The sequence below is a fragment of the Tachypleus tridentatus genome, chromosome 10 (genome assembly GCF_004210375.1).
Source record: "Tachypleus tridentatus isolate NWPU-2018 chromosome 10, ASM421037v1, whole genome shotgun sequence".
In the NCBI taxonomy this organism is placed as follows: Eukaryota; Metazoa; Arthropoda; class Merostomata; order Xiphosura; family Limulidae; genus Tachypleus; species Tachypleus tridentatus.
The window spans coordinates 18573412-18590379 of NC_134834.1; the positions used below are offsets into that span (position 1 = coordinate 18573412).

General features: G+C 36.4%; 1 protein-coding gene across 3 annotated transcripts in view; it reads right to left on the reverse strand.

Moving 5' to 3' along the window:
• LOC143228826 (potassium channel subfamily T member 2-like) overlaps nucleotides 1-16968 on the reverse strand; it is a 188686-nt gene that overhangs the window by 143726 nt on the left and 27992 nt on the right. For 2 of the 3 annotated variants that reach the window (XM_076460204.1, XM_076460203.1), the window contains exon 1: nucleotides 14416-14915. The exons of the other annotated variant lie outside the window; for it this stretch is intronic. In XM_076460204.1, coding sequence (XP_076316319.1) covers nucleotides 14416-14570 — 155 coding nt within the window. In that variant the 5' untranslated portion in view covers nucleotides 14571-14915. Of the gene's footprint in view, nucleotides 1-14415; nucleotides 14916-16968 lie in introns of those variants that run through there. 3 annotated transcript variants of the gene reach the window in all.

The following is a 16968-nucleotide window of genomic DNA, read 5'->3' on the forward strand; positions in this document are numbered from 1 at the left end:
TAGAAAATATATTCTGTATCTACGTAATTATAACTGATTCAGACAATTATCTTAATTTTGTGAGTAATGGTCCACAGAAGCAGATGAGTCTAACACGTGCTATTTGCTTTGTAAATAAAACATAATGGCGACTGATATGAGGAGAAACCCAATAGTCACTACTTCTCAAACCTCACGAGAGCTTTTCGTTACCAAGGAAACGACCTAACGCTGTATTCAAAGAACTACAGCAAGCCTTCGCAACAGAAAGCGTTATATTTGAATATGTCACGTTCTGCACTTTGACAAGATTCTATTCGCACGCCCAGTGCTACAAAGAGATGGCAAATATAGCGTCTCTGTCACTGGTTCTTACTGAATATATACAAAACAAGCTTCAAGGTACACCTTAAGGTACCTAAACTAGTGTAAGACTACAGATATAACAACAGGAATGTATTTTTTTAAAGAAATCTCCTAAGAACAACACTGGTCAAAAAGTGTATATAAAAACAAAACGTTAGGTTTAAGTCATATAAGTATTCTGAAGTAACACTTCTTCATGTTATATGACTAACACTATTTTAAAAGACTGTAAGGCTGCATGCATATTAAGAACGTACCATTCTATTGGCATTGTATTGTAACTTGTAATACGAGATATATGAAATCTAGTACTTTGGATTTCGTTACGCTCCATTATTGTAACTTGTAATACGAGACATTTGAGGTCAGATTATATAATAAATCTCATACAAATAGAGAATTACGGTTTTGAGACCTCACTAACTCAGTCTGCTTGAAAATCGATTGTTTCTCCAAAAGTTGAATATAGTTCTATTGAGTGACAATGTGTATCATGGATTACACTATATAACACAAATTTTGTTTCTGGATAGTATGTGTTATATCTTAATTGCTTATGTTGTAAAAGTGCAGAAAATGGCCATTATTCCCTTCAAACTTTGCTTTTGTGACCTGGATAATGAAATTTGGAAACTAACCTATTTTCTATGTATAAAACGGGCAAATTTGCACATTTTCATTTGCATAAGGTCTGAATAAAACAACATATGAATCAAGATTTACATGTATTTATACTAAAGTTATACAAAAATGTTTAGAAGTGAGTAGTTTTTCGAGATTAGCGACTGTAATGTAAATCACTTTCACGTATCAGACCCCGAATATAGTCTCCCATCATGTTTTCGTTATGCGCTCCCAGGTCACAAAAGCAAAGTTTTGCATTTACTTTAGACATAAGCAGTTGGGAAATAACACTTTCTGCCCAGGAACAAGAAAAAGTAAACATTTTGTTACATAGTGTTATTGCCCTCAGTCATATAGAACTATCAAGAACTGATATTGTCCAAGACAGGAAACATTAATCAATCAAATAATATGGGTTTATTATTATTTTTTGAACCAGTAATCTCATGGTTATTCCAACAAATCTACAAAATCGCCAAGTCTGTTCAGTTAAGCCGAACAAAATTTAATTATCTCGCGCATGCGCTTTTCTTTCGGGGGTCTAACTGGAAGTGGGAATTGGATTGCGCGTGCCACGTATCGAAGCACGTGACCTGCATCAAAACCAGCTCAATAACGTTGATGTTATACAACACGCACCTTGGCTTAGCAATTACTGCATACTTTTCAGACTTACCAACCAGTGAACTGCGAGATCATTTCAGCTAACACATTACACGTTACGGATCTGGAAGTATTTCAAATAAAAATGTCATTTTTATAGGATATCATCCCCCAAAAAACAACATTTCAAATTAACTACGAAATTTAGATTAATACCATTTATGCGACTAGATAAGTAACCTGTAACCATTACCGAAAACGGAATTTGTAATTCCAATACGAATGGTATATCATGTGACCCACAGATAATGCAGCCAGGTCAGAGCCCCTTGAGGCTCAGGCTCAAAGTCAAGAAACTAATGACGTTGAATATATATCCGTATAATATACATGAAACAGTCTGCAATTTACACGGAATCCTTTCAAAACCTAAGTAGAAGACTTACACAATAAGCAAAATGATTGGATAATGTATTAATATAAATATGCTTTCACATCAAAATTTGGGCACCAAAAAGTGTTAGAGCATTTATAATATAGATATTATTATCTTAAACTGATAAAGCAATTGGAGTAACTCAACTAAAATTAGAAGAGCACTTAGAAAGTGCAGTTTCACGAGAAAACGTATTATACTTTTGCAGTATCCAACTTAAAAACCTAAGGTATACACCAAATAACCCCCTCCCTCGAACGTGTAGGTATAATGTCAAAAATCAATTTGCTCCCGAGTTTGACATCTTTCTAAATTCTAGTTTGCTACCATTATAACGAACGTGGTTGACCTACAACGTACCTTGACCATTATAACGAAAGTGGTTGACCTACAACGTAACCTTGACCATTATAATGACAGTGGTTGACCTACAAGGTAACCTTGACCATTATAACGACAGTGGTTGACCTACAACATAACCTTGACCATTATAACGAAAGTGGTTGGCCTACAACGTAACCTTGACCATTATAACGACAGTGGTTGACCTACAACGTAACCTTGACCATTATAACGAAAGTGATTGACCTACAACATAACCTTGACCATTATAATGCCAGTGGTTGACCTACAACGTAACCTTGACCATTATAACGAAAACGAAAGTGGTTGGCCTACAACGTCACCTTGACCATTATAACGACAGTGGTTGACCTACAACGTAACCTTGACCATTATAACGAAAGTGGTTCACCTACAATGTAACCTTGACCTGTTTGCTATACTTAACAAATATTTAAACGACTGCTGTTTTTTGTTTGTGTGTGTTTGTGTTTTCTTATAGCAACGCCACATTGGGCTATCTTCTGAGTTCACCAAGGGGAATCAAACCTCTGATTTTAGCGTTGTAAATCCGTAGACTTACCGCTGTACCAGCCGAGAACTTGTTTGTTTGTTGGGGGCATTCGCGTTTCATTCCAAATTTGGTCAAAATCATAAACGTAGCCACAGAAGGCCAAGAGGGCCTGGTCCCCTGAAAATTCTAGGCATATTGATGGCATATTAGTTTTCAGCTTTTATGTATAATAACTCGTTTTGTGTAATTAATTACAAAATAAAATTTCCATAACAACTATTAGAATTTAACCAATTTATTGTAACGACCATTTTATTAAATATTTATATAAATTTCAGAATTTTTTTAAATTTATTGACCCCATCAATATTTTCTACACTCACACCACCTAGTGGAAAACTTGAACATGTCACTGATCGAAATCAAGTGGAAATGTTTGTTACACATACTGACATACAGGAGTGACACCAGTACCTCCGCCATCAGACAGGGTGAATAAAGGGTGCCTCTTGTTCGTGTATTAAATGTTTTTGTAAGATATATCTTTTATTAACACAACAGTTGAAGCCACTCGTGAGAATTTTCCTTCACGTATAACAAATTAACAGTGATTAGAATGCGATATACGATAGACAATAAACCAGTGTTTTAAACTACTTCTTTATTGTGTAAATTTGCATAAAAATTATTATAATCTGTTATGTTATTTTATTTCCGTTCCAATTCTGTAGTTAATTCTGAGACTTTAATCCGAGACAGAGAGATCGAAAGTGTAAACTCAGTCCTTGTTCTGCTACGCTGTTTTAACTTCCCTGTATTTTACACGAAATCCAAAACGTTATTGGAAAATGAATTAACTCATAATGTTTCGTTTTAATTAAAGAATTACTTTAAAATATGGCACTCAATTCGATTTGTTTTTTAATTATACCGACGGCTGTCCACTATCTGGCCTGGCATGGTCAGATGGTTAAGACACTCAACTCGTAACCTAAGAATCGCGCGCTCGAATCCCCTCCCACTAAACATGCTCGTCCTTTCAGCCGTAGGGGCGTTATAAAGTAACAATCAATCCCACTATTCGTTGGTAAAAGTTGGTAACAGTTGGCGATGGGTGGTAATGACTAGCTGCCTTACGTCTGGTTTTACACTGATAAATTATGGACAGGTAGCCCTCGTGTAGCTTTGCGCGAAATTCAAATAAATCGTCCAGACTTTTCTATACTTCTGTTTATCAGAATGCACACTTTCTGTGTTTATTTCTCTTCTGTCCCAAGCACAATGAATATGGATACAGAGTGGGCTGTCTATTCACTTTCTACCACGGCTATCGAAACTCTGCTTCTAGCGTCGCAAGCCTGCAACGTTACTGTTCGGCCACTAGACGGCGCGTAGAAGATATGTATCACATTTTCCTCGAAAGATATCTTAACATAAAAACGAAATATTAGTAAAGTAGCTGTTAAACTATCATTGCACATCATAAGGTTCAAAGATCGATTTTATTTAAATCATCAATCAGAACTACTAAATGAAAACAAAAACTAATTTTATATCTATTTCAGTTCACAAAATCTAAATAACACTTACTTCAGTTATAAATCTTTGGCACCTATACGTTGTTGTCAAAGAAATACTTTCATTTCTTGTTTTTTGAGACACGTACAAAGCGTTCAACACAATCCTTGAACTTGTAGGTTGTAATGTCTCCCTATTTTTAGTAGCACGTGACCTTGGCTTCTTAGTTTTTCCCGTATTTCTATGAAAAACATTTTTGGTGGGTGATTATTATTCCGTAGAATATTCTGGAATAACTGATGAAGTATTTATTTTAGGATAATATTTCTATTTGATGTAACAAGCATTGTTACGACATTGTTCAGCCTACCGAGTTCTTGTATTGTCAGTAGAGCTTACACGTGACATAAAATGTGGTATATTAAAACCGCACATATCTTTTATACGGTATTTCTGGACACAGGCTAAATATTTTTTGCTGTAAATTTGTTATAATCTAAACATGATATACCTACAAACGTAGAAATAGTTCACGTGAAAACGTTCAACACATTATCTCTTCTTGATGACGAGAAACCCACTCGAAATAAAAATGTATCTCAGAACGGCTGGTATGGATATTAACACTTTTACTGATAAGGAGAGAACAACGTTTTGACCTTCCTAGATCACCAAGACAATTTACTACTTACCGTTTCTTGTTTATTATAAGCTGTTTACTAAATCAGTTCTCATTAAGAGTTCTGATAATTTTCATATTCTTCTGAAATATAATTGCTCTTTCTTTCTTAACGTTGTTAAATATTCAGTTATTACGTTAAGTGGGTAAATATTTGAGAAAAAAAAATGATAGCTCAACCACATGGGCGTTTCAGATTTCTGGCATAAATGCATTATAAGAAATAAAAACTTGTGCTCCTCCATTTTTGCGAATCAAACAACATCCTTCCAGAATCTCAAAATGCCTCCAGAAAAAATAGACAAACAACAGATCATCTCACACGACTCACCGAATCAATATACAAAGCTTACAACAACAATCAAGTAACCATCGGGGTATTCCTAGATGTCAAAAAAGCATTCGACAGCGTTTGGCACAATGCCATCATATACAAACTAAACCACCTACAAATAAATCCTACGATAGTTAAATGGATTTCAAATTTTAACCAATAGAACAGCACAAGTAAAAGTCAATAAAACCATATCCAAATTATTTAATATAACGGCAGGAGTGCCCCAAGGATCAGTCCTCTCTCCACTTCTTTACATAATTTTCGTCAGTGACATACCTTTTCCAAATCTAACATACACACACAATTCACAATACGCAGATGACATCGCAATCTGGAGCACCTCCAGAAACCCAGTAATGGCCATGTCTCGCGTACAAGAATCACTAAACAACGTCTCAACATGGAGCAACAAGTGGAGGGTCGTGTTAAATCCGACAAAAAACACAAGCAATCACCTTCTATAGAAAACTAAAGAAGCAAAGAAAAAATCTAGAAAAATAAATCTATCACTTGGAAACACAACCATCAACATGAGCAAAACATCACATTCCTTGGCGTCACTTTCGACACAAAACTAACATGGAAAAAACACATAAACAATATACACTCATCAATAAGAAAAGGATTTCATATCTAAAGACTATAACTGGTAAACAATCTAAATGCGCACCGAACACCATTATACAAATATACATAGGCTTACATCCGTCCACTAATAGAGTACGGATGTCAAGTAACATACAATATGTCAAACAACACACTCCAAAAAATCCAAGTGCAACAAAACAAAATATTAAAATCCGCATTCAGTTTACCATCTTTACACCAACAAATTATCTACACCAAATTAGTAATTTACCAACTATAAGAGATAGAATAACAGAACTTTCTATGAAATATTATCGAAAAGCAGAAAACAGAAACAAACTAACGGCATCACTACACAAATTATCAAGTGCACCAACAAAATACATATCACCATACAACATATTTCAAGAATCACAATCCACTCAACAAAGAGTTTAAATACATAAAAACTATGTTATTAACATGAATTCCTTTTTTTTTCAGGTACAGGGCACACGACAGGCAAAACTTTCGGCGCCTGTCGTGTGAAAGTGGGTTTTATCGGGGTACTCCCGTTTCCCCCCCCACATCAAAATCTTCAGGCATTGGATTTCTAGATCCCAGCCCAGGCAACCCCTTTTTGCCAGACCCAGAATCGGGCCGTTTGGTTTGATCTAAACTTGAATGAATTACATTCATGTTCACATCTACCCAACTTTTTCTTTTCGAGACAGGTCCCGACCTTTCCTTCTTTCCACTGCTACCTTTGCCTCCACCCAAAAGACCATTTAGTGAGACATTCCCCACCCAAAAAGTCAAGAATAATAACGATAATTAATTTATTAAAATAATAATAATAAAAAAAAAAACCCACCACTTAATCCTAATAACAATTCACGAAAGGGGACGAAGAGGAACTACAAAGTTCCTGAACACCCCAGTTGGAGAGAGAACTCTTCGGATTTCTCTTTCTCTAAACTGAACCCCTGCCACGTTAGTTTAGTTTAGTTTTAGTAAAACTTGTGCAAGTTCAAAGACACCTAAATGTGTGATATGCGGGCATTGTTTTGCACCATCTTTTACTAATATGGGTTGTTTTTTAAAATGATCTACTTCTGTACAGCTTTACCATAAACACGTTGTTTATAAAATCACTGAAATAGTCCTAGTTGTCCTTAGTTCTCTATTGCACATAATATTTATCTTGTCCTCGAAGACATTGCTGCAATTTCGCCCTATGTTTAGAATAGGTTTATAACAGCAGCGTCCTTTAGTGGCAGTGGGTAATATCTGTATGTTGCAGCCAGCTAATGCTGTGAGAGAACGAACCAATCACGAAGGAACGTTCATCGCAATTGAATAGGGTTGCTGTTATCTATTGATACGAAACTCCAGCTACACGTTTCAACTTTCACCTGGATTCTGAAATAAAACAGTTTGGCCAAGTTTTATCTCGAGATAAAGAAAACTGCCAACAAACACGTTTACTAATTCAGAAGAGGCGATCAGCTCTGTGCCCACGTAAGTTTGTTTGTTTTATGAATTTCGCGAGGGCTACCTGTCCATAATTTATCAGTGTAAAACCGGACGTAAGGCAGCTAGTCATCACCACCCACCGCCAACTCTTGAACTACTCTTTTACCAACGAATAGTGGGATTGACCGTCACATTAAAACGCCCCCACGGCTAAAAGGGCGAGCATGTTTGGCGCGACGGGGATGCGAACCCGCAACCCTCAGAGTTACGAGTCGTACGCCTTAACACGCTTGGCCATGCCGGGCCGCCCACGTAAGTACACACACACACACACACTACTTTTGTTGTTGTACCACAAATAATAGTTGTTCCCGGGTTTAAATCGCAGATTTTCTGCTCTATCAGCTAGTTATTTAGTGGAACTATATCATGTTTGCACGAAAATCGAGTTACCCTAGGATACAAGTGAATATGAAGAAGTAGTTCTGGTGTTGTCGTCATCAGTACTTTCTGGGATATTTTCCATTATTGGCCATTATTTTAATTCTTGAGTTATGCGTGTTTAAATGAACGATTCTAATTTTTTTTAAGTAACATAACAGGAAGAGCTTGTTGCCAGAGAAAGACGGTCCTAAAAGGGAGTCTGGAAGAAGTCCTTTCCTGGACATAAGACTTTCGCCATGTCAGGAAGAGGTGTTCGTGTCCGAAACACCTTGACCAGATGATTTTATCTTTCCCTGGAGGATTGATCTTGGCACAATGAAAGTGAGAACAACTGCGGATCATCGACGTGGACTAGTGTTTTGTGAGTCCAATGGCACTCGAAATGGTTTCTATAGGACTCCGAGTCTGATACCAGCTAAAGTACTACAGTATTAGCTCTAAACCAGACCAGTGACGATCAGCTGAGAAAGACTACAAGTGTCACTGAATCAGACAACATCTGCCAATCAGTGCTGTTTCCCTAACAACCATGGGATAAAGTCTGTGAGTATCTCCAAACTGGAAGGTTTCCCTTACTAAACCTGTATCTCTTGACGAAACCTGTGATCGAGCAGAGCTGTGTGATTATTTGCTGTAAGCAGCTAATAGTCGTGCCATCCTAACATTCGTGCCATCTTGGATCCGGGAATGGTTAGCTCTTTGTGTTTCAGAATCCTCGACTACGTCTATCACTCAGCACATGCTACATTGATGGCACCTCATTCAGATATTGGCTGAAGACCTTTGAGGAAGGGTTTTCTTTGTCCATGTGAGCAGGACAATGCACATGCCATTCCAATGTGCAGAAAGAAGAACTTGAAAAATTTCAGGCAGGTAACAAACAGCCTGGACTCAGGTTCAGTCAGTTCAATGTATGATTCTAAGCCTGGATAGTTCAGCTATGAATATTTATGAACATCTAATTGAGAGCAACAAAAGGGGTAGGATACAGTCGTCTGTGAGTTGTATCGTCGACTTGATATTATCAAGAACCACGCAACCCATTAGGTTAAATTGAAGGCTCGAAAGAGGATTGGGGCAAAGAATCTTGCTACTTACAATGACAATCTATGGCAACTGCACAATAGAATATAACCTGCAATGGTATCAATAGATCTAGAGGACAGTCACAGACAAGTTCATCAAGGAACTTATCAGTAGAACCACGAGTGACAAACAGTGTGTGAGGGATATCCTCACCTTAAAAAAGACAGATTCCATCATGTCTCAGTATGAGGTATTACTTCTGGCCAGTCGTTGAGAGGGAAAAAATGTGTTCAATCTTTACATTTATCACGTGACTTTATACCCAGTCGTTAGAAAGGGAAAAAATGTGTTCAATCTTTACATTTATCACGTGACTTTATACCCAGTCGTTAGAGAGGGAAAAAATGTGTTCAATCTTTACGTTTATCACGTGACTTTATACCCAGTCGTTAGAGAGGGAAAAAATGTGTTCAATCTTTACATTTATCACGTGACTTTATACCCAGTCGTTAGAAAGGGAAAAAATGTGTTCAATCTTTACATTTATCACGTGACTTTATACCCAGTCGTTAGAGAGGGAAAAAATGTGTTCAATCTTTACATTTATCACGTGACTTTATACCCAGTCGTTAGAGAGGGAAAAAATATGTTCAATCTTTACATTTATCACGTGACTTTATACCCAGTCGTTAGAGGGAAAAATGTGTTCAATCTTTACATTTATCACGTGACTTTATACCCAATCGTTAGAGAGGGAAAAAATGTGTTCAATCTTTACATTTATCACGTGACTTTATACCCAATCGTTAGAGAGGGAAAAAATGTGTTCAATCTTTACATTTATCACGTGACTTTATACCCAGTCGTTAGAGAGGGAAAAAATGTGTTCAATCTTTACATTTATCACGTGACTTTATACCCAATCGTCAGAGGAAAAAAATGTGTTCAATCTTTACATTTATCACGTGACTTTATACCCAATCGTTAGAGGGAAAAAATGCGTTCAATCTTTACGTTTATCACGTGACTTTATACCCAATCGTTAGAAAGGGAAAAAATGTGTTCAATCTTTACGTTTATCACGTGACTTTATACCCAGTCGTTAGTAAAATTCAGATTAATTTGCACATTCCTGTTAAATACTTCCGATATCAGACAGACCAATAAATATATTGAAATCAGGTTATTTCAGAACGATTCATTATGTTTATGGGAATAAGTTTATGGTTAAATGTTTTAGACATTTTCCTAACTTTTTGTGTTTCAACGAAATATTCGCCCTGTTGTTCAAACGTTATTTTCATGTTTATCAACATGAAGTAAACAATAACACGTTATTCCCCGTTTAGAGTGAACGTTGTTTTATGTCATCGTTCCGTGGTTACTGTGAAAGTAGCTGCCAGTGTTTTGTTATCGGATGCTCTGTGAAGTGACTTTGTGTGGGTGTTCTTTGGTGAGTTACGGTCATGAGTAAACCTGTGTCAGTGTCCTCTGGAGTGACCCAGTGGCGATGTTGAATTATATATTTCCATAGCAAGTCGATAATTTAAAGATCCCAAGAAGTAGGTATGTTTTCAATGCAACAGATAATTCTTGAACATGACTGGTCAGTATCTATGTGTATAACATATGAATCTTTCTTTAGTAGGGTGCTCCGGGAAAGACTAGGGAAAGGTAGAAATACCTTTGGAAATCTTTGCTGATAAAAGGGTTCATAAAGCAATAGGGACCCAATGTCAGTTACTAATACGAAATAGGGAAATACAGTATGATAAAAGTTAGGCATAAGAGGAGACAATAAGGAGTAATACTAATGATTTCCAGTAATAGTATGACGTAGATACTGTGGCACGTGCCAAGCGTCACCAAAACAAGTAAAGAATATTACTGGTCAAACTAGCAAGCAAGTGCATTCTATAGGTTAAAAAATTATGTGTACTAAAAACTCCAGACATTTCCACTCTGCGCATGCTCAGAAGATAAGGTAGGTATTACTGATGTTTATTACTTCTTTACTCAGTGCCTCAATAATTATTACAATATTATTATTTTTTATTTTGGCCAGAGCATCAGTAAAACATCTTCTGAGCATTCTCTGTTTGTTTGTTTGTTTGATTTGAATTTTTGAGCAAAGTTACATGAGGGCTATCTGCGCTAGCCGTCCTCAATTTAGCACTGTAAGACTAGAAGGAAGGCAGCTAGTCATCACCACCAACTTTTGAGTTACTTTTTCCAACGAATAGTGGGATTGACCGTCACATTATAATGCTGAAATGACAAGCATGTTTAGTGTGACGGAGATTCGAGCATCTTCTGTTTAAAAGAACCTTGAAGTTTCTTGTTGATTTCTGTTATTACTTCACTAATTTCGCTTGGGACTTTAAACCTAAAGCATGCTTTCCGAGAAACTGTAAAAAGAAAATATTTTACCCGCTGCCATCTTTGTTTCCATCTCAACAACCATTTGCCACTTCTGTAAACGTTTCAGTTCTAGAACAGACAATAATAAGCCTTATAATTTGACTCAATTCGTATGTATTGCGACAGCCACACTTCACCATTCATCTATGATACCTGATCCGCCATTTACACACGAGTAAGTTTTCTTAGTGCTTAGCTTCCTAGTACAAACAGAGTTAACTGCTATTGTTAATCACTTCTTTCGATTGGCACTTCAATCAAGGTGTTTGTATTCAGCCTTCTTTCGTTAGGAAAAACACAGACGTCTTGTTTTAATAGAATGTGCTGACATTAGGGACTTTTGGAAACAACAAAGCATCATACATCTTGCTTAAAGAAACTATTATACGGCCAAGCTTATGTTTGATGGTGATTTGTTAAAAGGGCATCTTTTTAGACGACTGTATTGAATTTGTAATAATAATAATGAAACCGTATTTACTATAATATCAGGATTTAAGGTAGGATGACAGATGGAACCATTACAAAACTCTCGAAAGTTTACACACGCTGTATGAATACTTGTCTCTCGAGAACCGGTGTTAAGCGACGAAAAATCGAAATTTATGGTAAATATTGGACAACTGAAACAAATAACGCCATACTTTTAATCACCTAAGCCTAACTAGTTTTTTTAAAATAATTAAAGGCAGCCATTATCTTTAAAATATCTATTAAGCGTTCTTTTAAATTCACCCAAATTTACTGCTCCCACAATATCCAAAGATAACCCATCCCAAAGGCGAACCATTTTATTTGAGAAGTAAAACTGTCTTAGCGAAAGAAGGCTTGTGCCTTGCCTAAAACGGTTTGTGTCCCCGAGTTCTGTACACCTCGCTCTTAGGTATGAAAAATGTTGATATATCAACATTATCAGTTCATTTCCCAACCTTCAACGCTTCCATCAGATTAACCTGTTGACTACCAAGTATTTCAACTGCTACAATACAACTCTAATGTTTTTTCATTTTGTAACTTTTTTCGTTACGCCATTTTGGATCGAAAGTGAAACAATTTGTTAGTAGGTCAAATGCATGTATGGTGCTGATATCTAGCGTTGAAGTTAGGTATTATTGAGAACGAATTAACTCGTCCGTGGCACTGTGTTACCGATCGGCTTGGAAGAGTTATCTCGTCTACGGCACTGAACAAGTGAATTCTAACTCTTCTTTCTTCAAGAGAAAAACAATAATCTTTATATTTCTCGATATAACAATCTCTCCATCCAAAGGACCATTTTAGTAACCGTCCTCTGAACCATTTACAACAATTCAATGACTTCCTAAAACTGAATTAAACACTGAGAGAATATAAGTAATAAAATTAAGTTGGGAATAATTAATTAATAATTCAATCATTTACTGAATGATTAAAAGGAAAAAATTTATTAAGCAGCCAGTGAAATCTAGATAGAATATTTTGTGTATCTTCATTTCTTTGATAAAGTTCAACACCGTACAAGGTATAAAATTCATTTTCACCTTGTTTCTAAGCCTTATTAGTCAACTTATAAAGGTTAGACGTTACTCACGCTGTAGCTGTGTGAAATAACACGTTTAATAAACACATAAACACATCATATTCACTAGAGGTGTGCTGAAAATCCAGTTACAATCCTACAAACTCGTGATCTCATCTAGCGGATCTTACCTTCTTTTGAAACAACAGTATGAACATCGACACGCATCCACTTTCATTTAGAGAAAGTACAAACAACAACACGTGCCTCTTTCATTTACAGACAGTATAAACATTGACACGTATCCACTTTCATTTAGAGACAATATTTGTAATCTAAGGTAATGATTTCTAACGAAAAGTATTTTGTAAATTTTTTCGATATTGAAACCACTTTCAAATTACACTGAACGATTAATATAGCAGTATCAACTTATATTACGAAACTATTCAATCGCGTTAACTTCTGGTGTGAGATGATCGATTCGTCAGAGAAAGTGTTAGCCCGTTATCAATACGTGACAGTTTTATCACAATGGTTTAGGTAAAAACCCTGTTACAGCGGTAAGATTACGGATTTACAACGCTAAAATCAGGGGTTCGATTCCCCTCGCTGCACTCAGCAGGTAGCCCTCTGTGGCTTTGCTACGAGAAAATACAGTAACCCTACTATGAAGTTATGATACCAGCACTTTCAAATCTACCCGTTATTAGAAGAAACTTCTATCTTTACGAGACATCAAAAGCTTTCAAAATAAACATTTCTTAGTAAAAATACTACATCATTAAGAAACATTATTACAACCATCTTGGAGAGATAAATAATTTAATAGAAAACTTTTACTGCCAAAAAACGTCACCAAAATTTCATTTTCGTGACAGAAAGTGAAAATATTATTACGGAATATAAGCGAGTGTGAAAATGCTAATGTTTGTTGTTGTTTCTTTTCGGATACAAAAAGTGTTAAATCTTGCTTTATTACAAATTTAGAGATTTGTATATCCTACCAAATAAACTCACTTCACACTGCAAATAATTTATTCTGTAATCTTCTGTACATACGTTACAGTATTTATCTTGTACGTAATTTCACAGGTATGTTTTTAAAAGAACGAATTAGGCTTGCGTGAAAACAACTAGCCAAGAACAAAACAACTAACTGCTCGGTGGTGATTCTTCAACTCAGTCACGCGAAGCTCATCAACTGATCAACTAATGAAACACTATTTTCAAATCGAGTGCTCTTTATATCCTAAAATTACTAGGTAAGGTTATAATAATAATTTATATTACAAGGTGAGAATTGTAAGGAATATTCTATTAAGTCACAGTTCATATCATGTTGCTAACCCTACTTTCAGTAAACGATTTTTGTTTTCTCGAAATTAAAGTTCGTAATCCGTATTAATAATTCTACCTTTTAGAACGTCTTATTTTGAATTTCTAAGGAGCCGTACACGTCTTACTTCGAAGTTTTAGTTCTTTATAATACACATACACTGCTAACCCTAACTTCTGTAAATACTTGGCACTTAACGTATTGTTATAAAACATTTGTGATTCAACGTGTTTCAAAACGTCTTACCTCTCTTCCGAGCGTACCCGGAATAGTTTTGCTGCCTGCACGTCCAGGGAAGACCTGTCAGGAACCGTCAAAGTTGACCGAGGTAAATAAACGTTTGCAGGGAATGACATTTTCCTAGTCTCCATTGTGATCTTAGTTATACCATCAAAACCCATTAAAATATGTCAACTCTAGCTGCTTGTTTTCCAGAATAGCTGTTTAACAACTCTTTAAGAAACGAAAGGTTCATTCTCAACTGTACCATCCACAACAATGTTGACATTCCGCTACAGTTAGGCTTAACAGCATCGCAAGCCTCGTTCCGCTTACGCAACGTTCGCCAGACTTCCGTAAAGTTCTCTGTGCCTATTTCCTATTTGACTGTTACGTGTATTAATTTAACAGGCTCACTTTGGCTCGACACGGTTAAAGATAAGAACAATCTGCAGAACGAAACACGGGGGGAAGTTACGCCCTGTACACCGCCTCCGAACACATTTGACGATATTCGAAAAGTGAACTGTAATATACATGAAGGTCTGATGGAGCTAGTTTTCCGAGCACGGGAACGATGGGTAAAAGAAATTCTGATGCTCCGCTCGAATACGAAGGTTTGAGAGTACGAACGGTTGAATACATGTAATCATACATGTAACTTTATCAAAACTACGGAGCATATATACTGTGTATGTGTTGAGTATTAATATTCTATATATACACACACAGCACAGAAAGCTCAGTGCTGAGAAAGGAAAAATTAATCAACTTACCACCGCATTATTTACGTCAAGGAATAATCCACGCAGTCTACGAATGTCAATATTATTTTTATCACTTGCTTATATCAGTAAAACGGTTCTGTTTATGGGAATTTGTTGAGGACAGGACATAGAATAGTGGGTAGGAAATTGGGATGAATATCAAAGAGACCAAGGTTCGAGCCTGTAATATGCCGTTGAAATCTTTCTGAACTCTCAGCTCTGAAAACGTTATAAAAGTGACAGACAATTTTGCTATTAGTTTAAGAACAAATGTATAGGAGACGAATGCTGCTGACTAGTTGCCTTTCCTCTGTTCGAAATTAAGGTGGACTGTGTGCTATCTTTGTGTTTCTAATACGGCCGCATAGTCCAACTGCTGCAAAAGTATCGTACTGATAATTTGTTTTTTTTTTAATTTCGCACAAAGCTACTCGAGGGCTATCTGTGCTAGCCGTCCCTAATTTTGTTATGTTACACTAGAGGGAAGACAGCTAGTCATTACCATCCACTGCCAACTCTTCGGCTAATCTTCTATCAACGGATAGTGGGATTGGCCGTCACATTATAAGATCACTATAGATAAAAGGACGAGCATGTTTGGTGTTATCGCGATTAGAACCCGCGACCCTCGGATTACGAGTCGAGTGCCTTAAAGGTGAATTTCGAAAAAAAACAAAAAAACTTTGCAGTCAAAAGAACTACTCATAATGATTAATTTTGCAGGTTCACATTTTTTTATAAAACATATGTGCTAATAAATGAAACATAGAACTTGGTGCAGAAAGAGCCCTTTCCGGGTGGCAATCCGAACGTTTTAGTTTTTACGTTTGCCGCTAGGAAAAGTACTGTGACGTAATAGTTGCCAAACAAACCGCCAACGCCGGCGCGTTGAATGTAAATATACACGGCCAGTGCATACGGAGAAACAGAGGCGGAGTCTGTTTTGACTTTGTGTTCTGAACAGCGTTGAGTAGCTCCATATCAATTCAAACCTACTCTGAACGAACCTAGAACAGTTACTTTTGACACAGATCTGACAAGTTCTAGTGATGAGAACAGTTCCACGAGCGAGAGCAGCGGAACTGTGAGTGATACTGAAGAAATAAGATTATATATTGAAACAACATGCTTTATGAGGTTTATGAGATTTACATTTAATATGACAATGTCAAAGTACTGTGTTAAGATTAATTTTATTATGATGAGTTATGGAAATATGTTATGGAGTTTATATTTGATTGTTTACAAGTCTACAATGTTTTATTTTTTAATACATAACATGTGCTTGATTACTTCAACATATTCAAGATATAGTTTTATTTAAATTTATCTTGAAATGTTACATTTGAAAAATGGTATTCTTCAAACTTTTCCATGTGTAAAAATGATACAAAAACATCTACAGAATGATCTACCAGCTTTTAAACTTGGAATATACTCTATTTGAGATAAATTTGTTCACTGTCTAGACTAGGAAATCAAGGTTTCACTGACTTTCAGGTGCCACAAATGCAAAGCACGCTCATGAATGTGAAATGTGTATGTCTAGTTACATTCTTCAAAAACTGGTACTTTTTAAATTATTATATTATACTAGTTATTGTTTATCGCTTTATACTGCACACATACCTTTAAGTTTGTTCTTTTCGTGATGGCAAAGGATGGCTTCAGAGGGATGGAACCTGTACGCTGCAGGCTGAGATCAGTCCTCAGCTCTACACGAAGAAAGATGGTGGGGACGATCCTGTCTGCTGCCGATGGTTTTTCCAGTCTTAACCTGCCTGGTTTGAAACCAACGGAATCCAAAACTGTG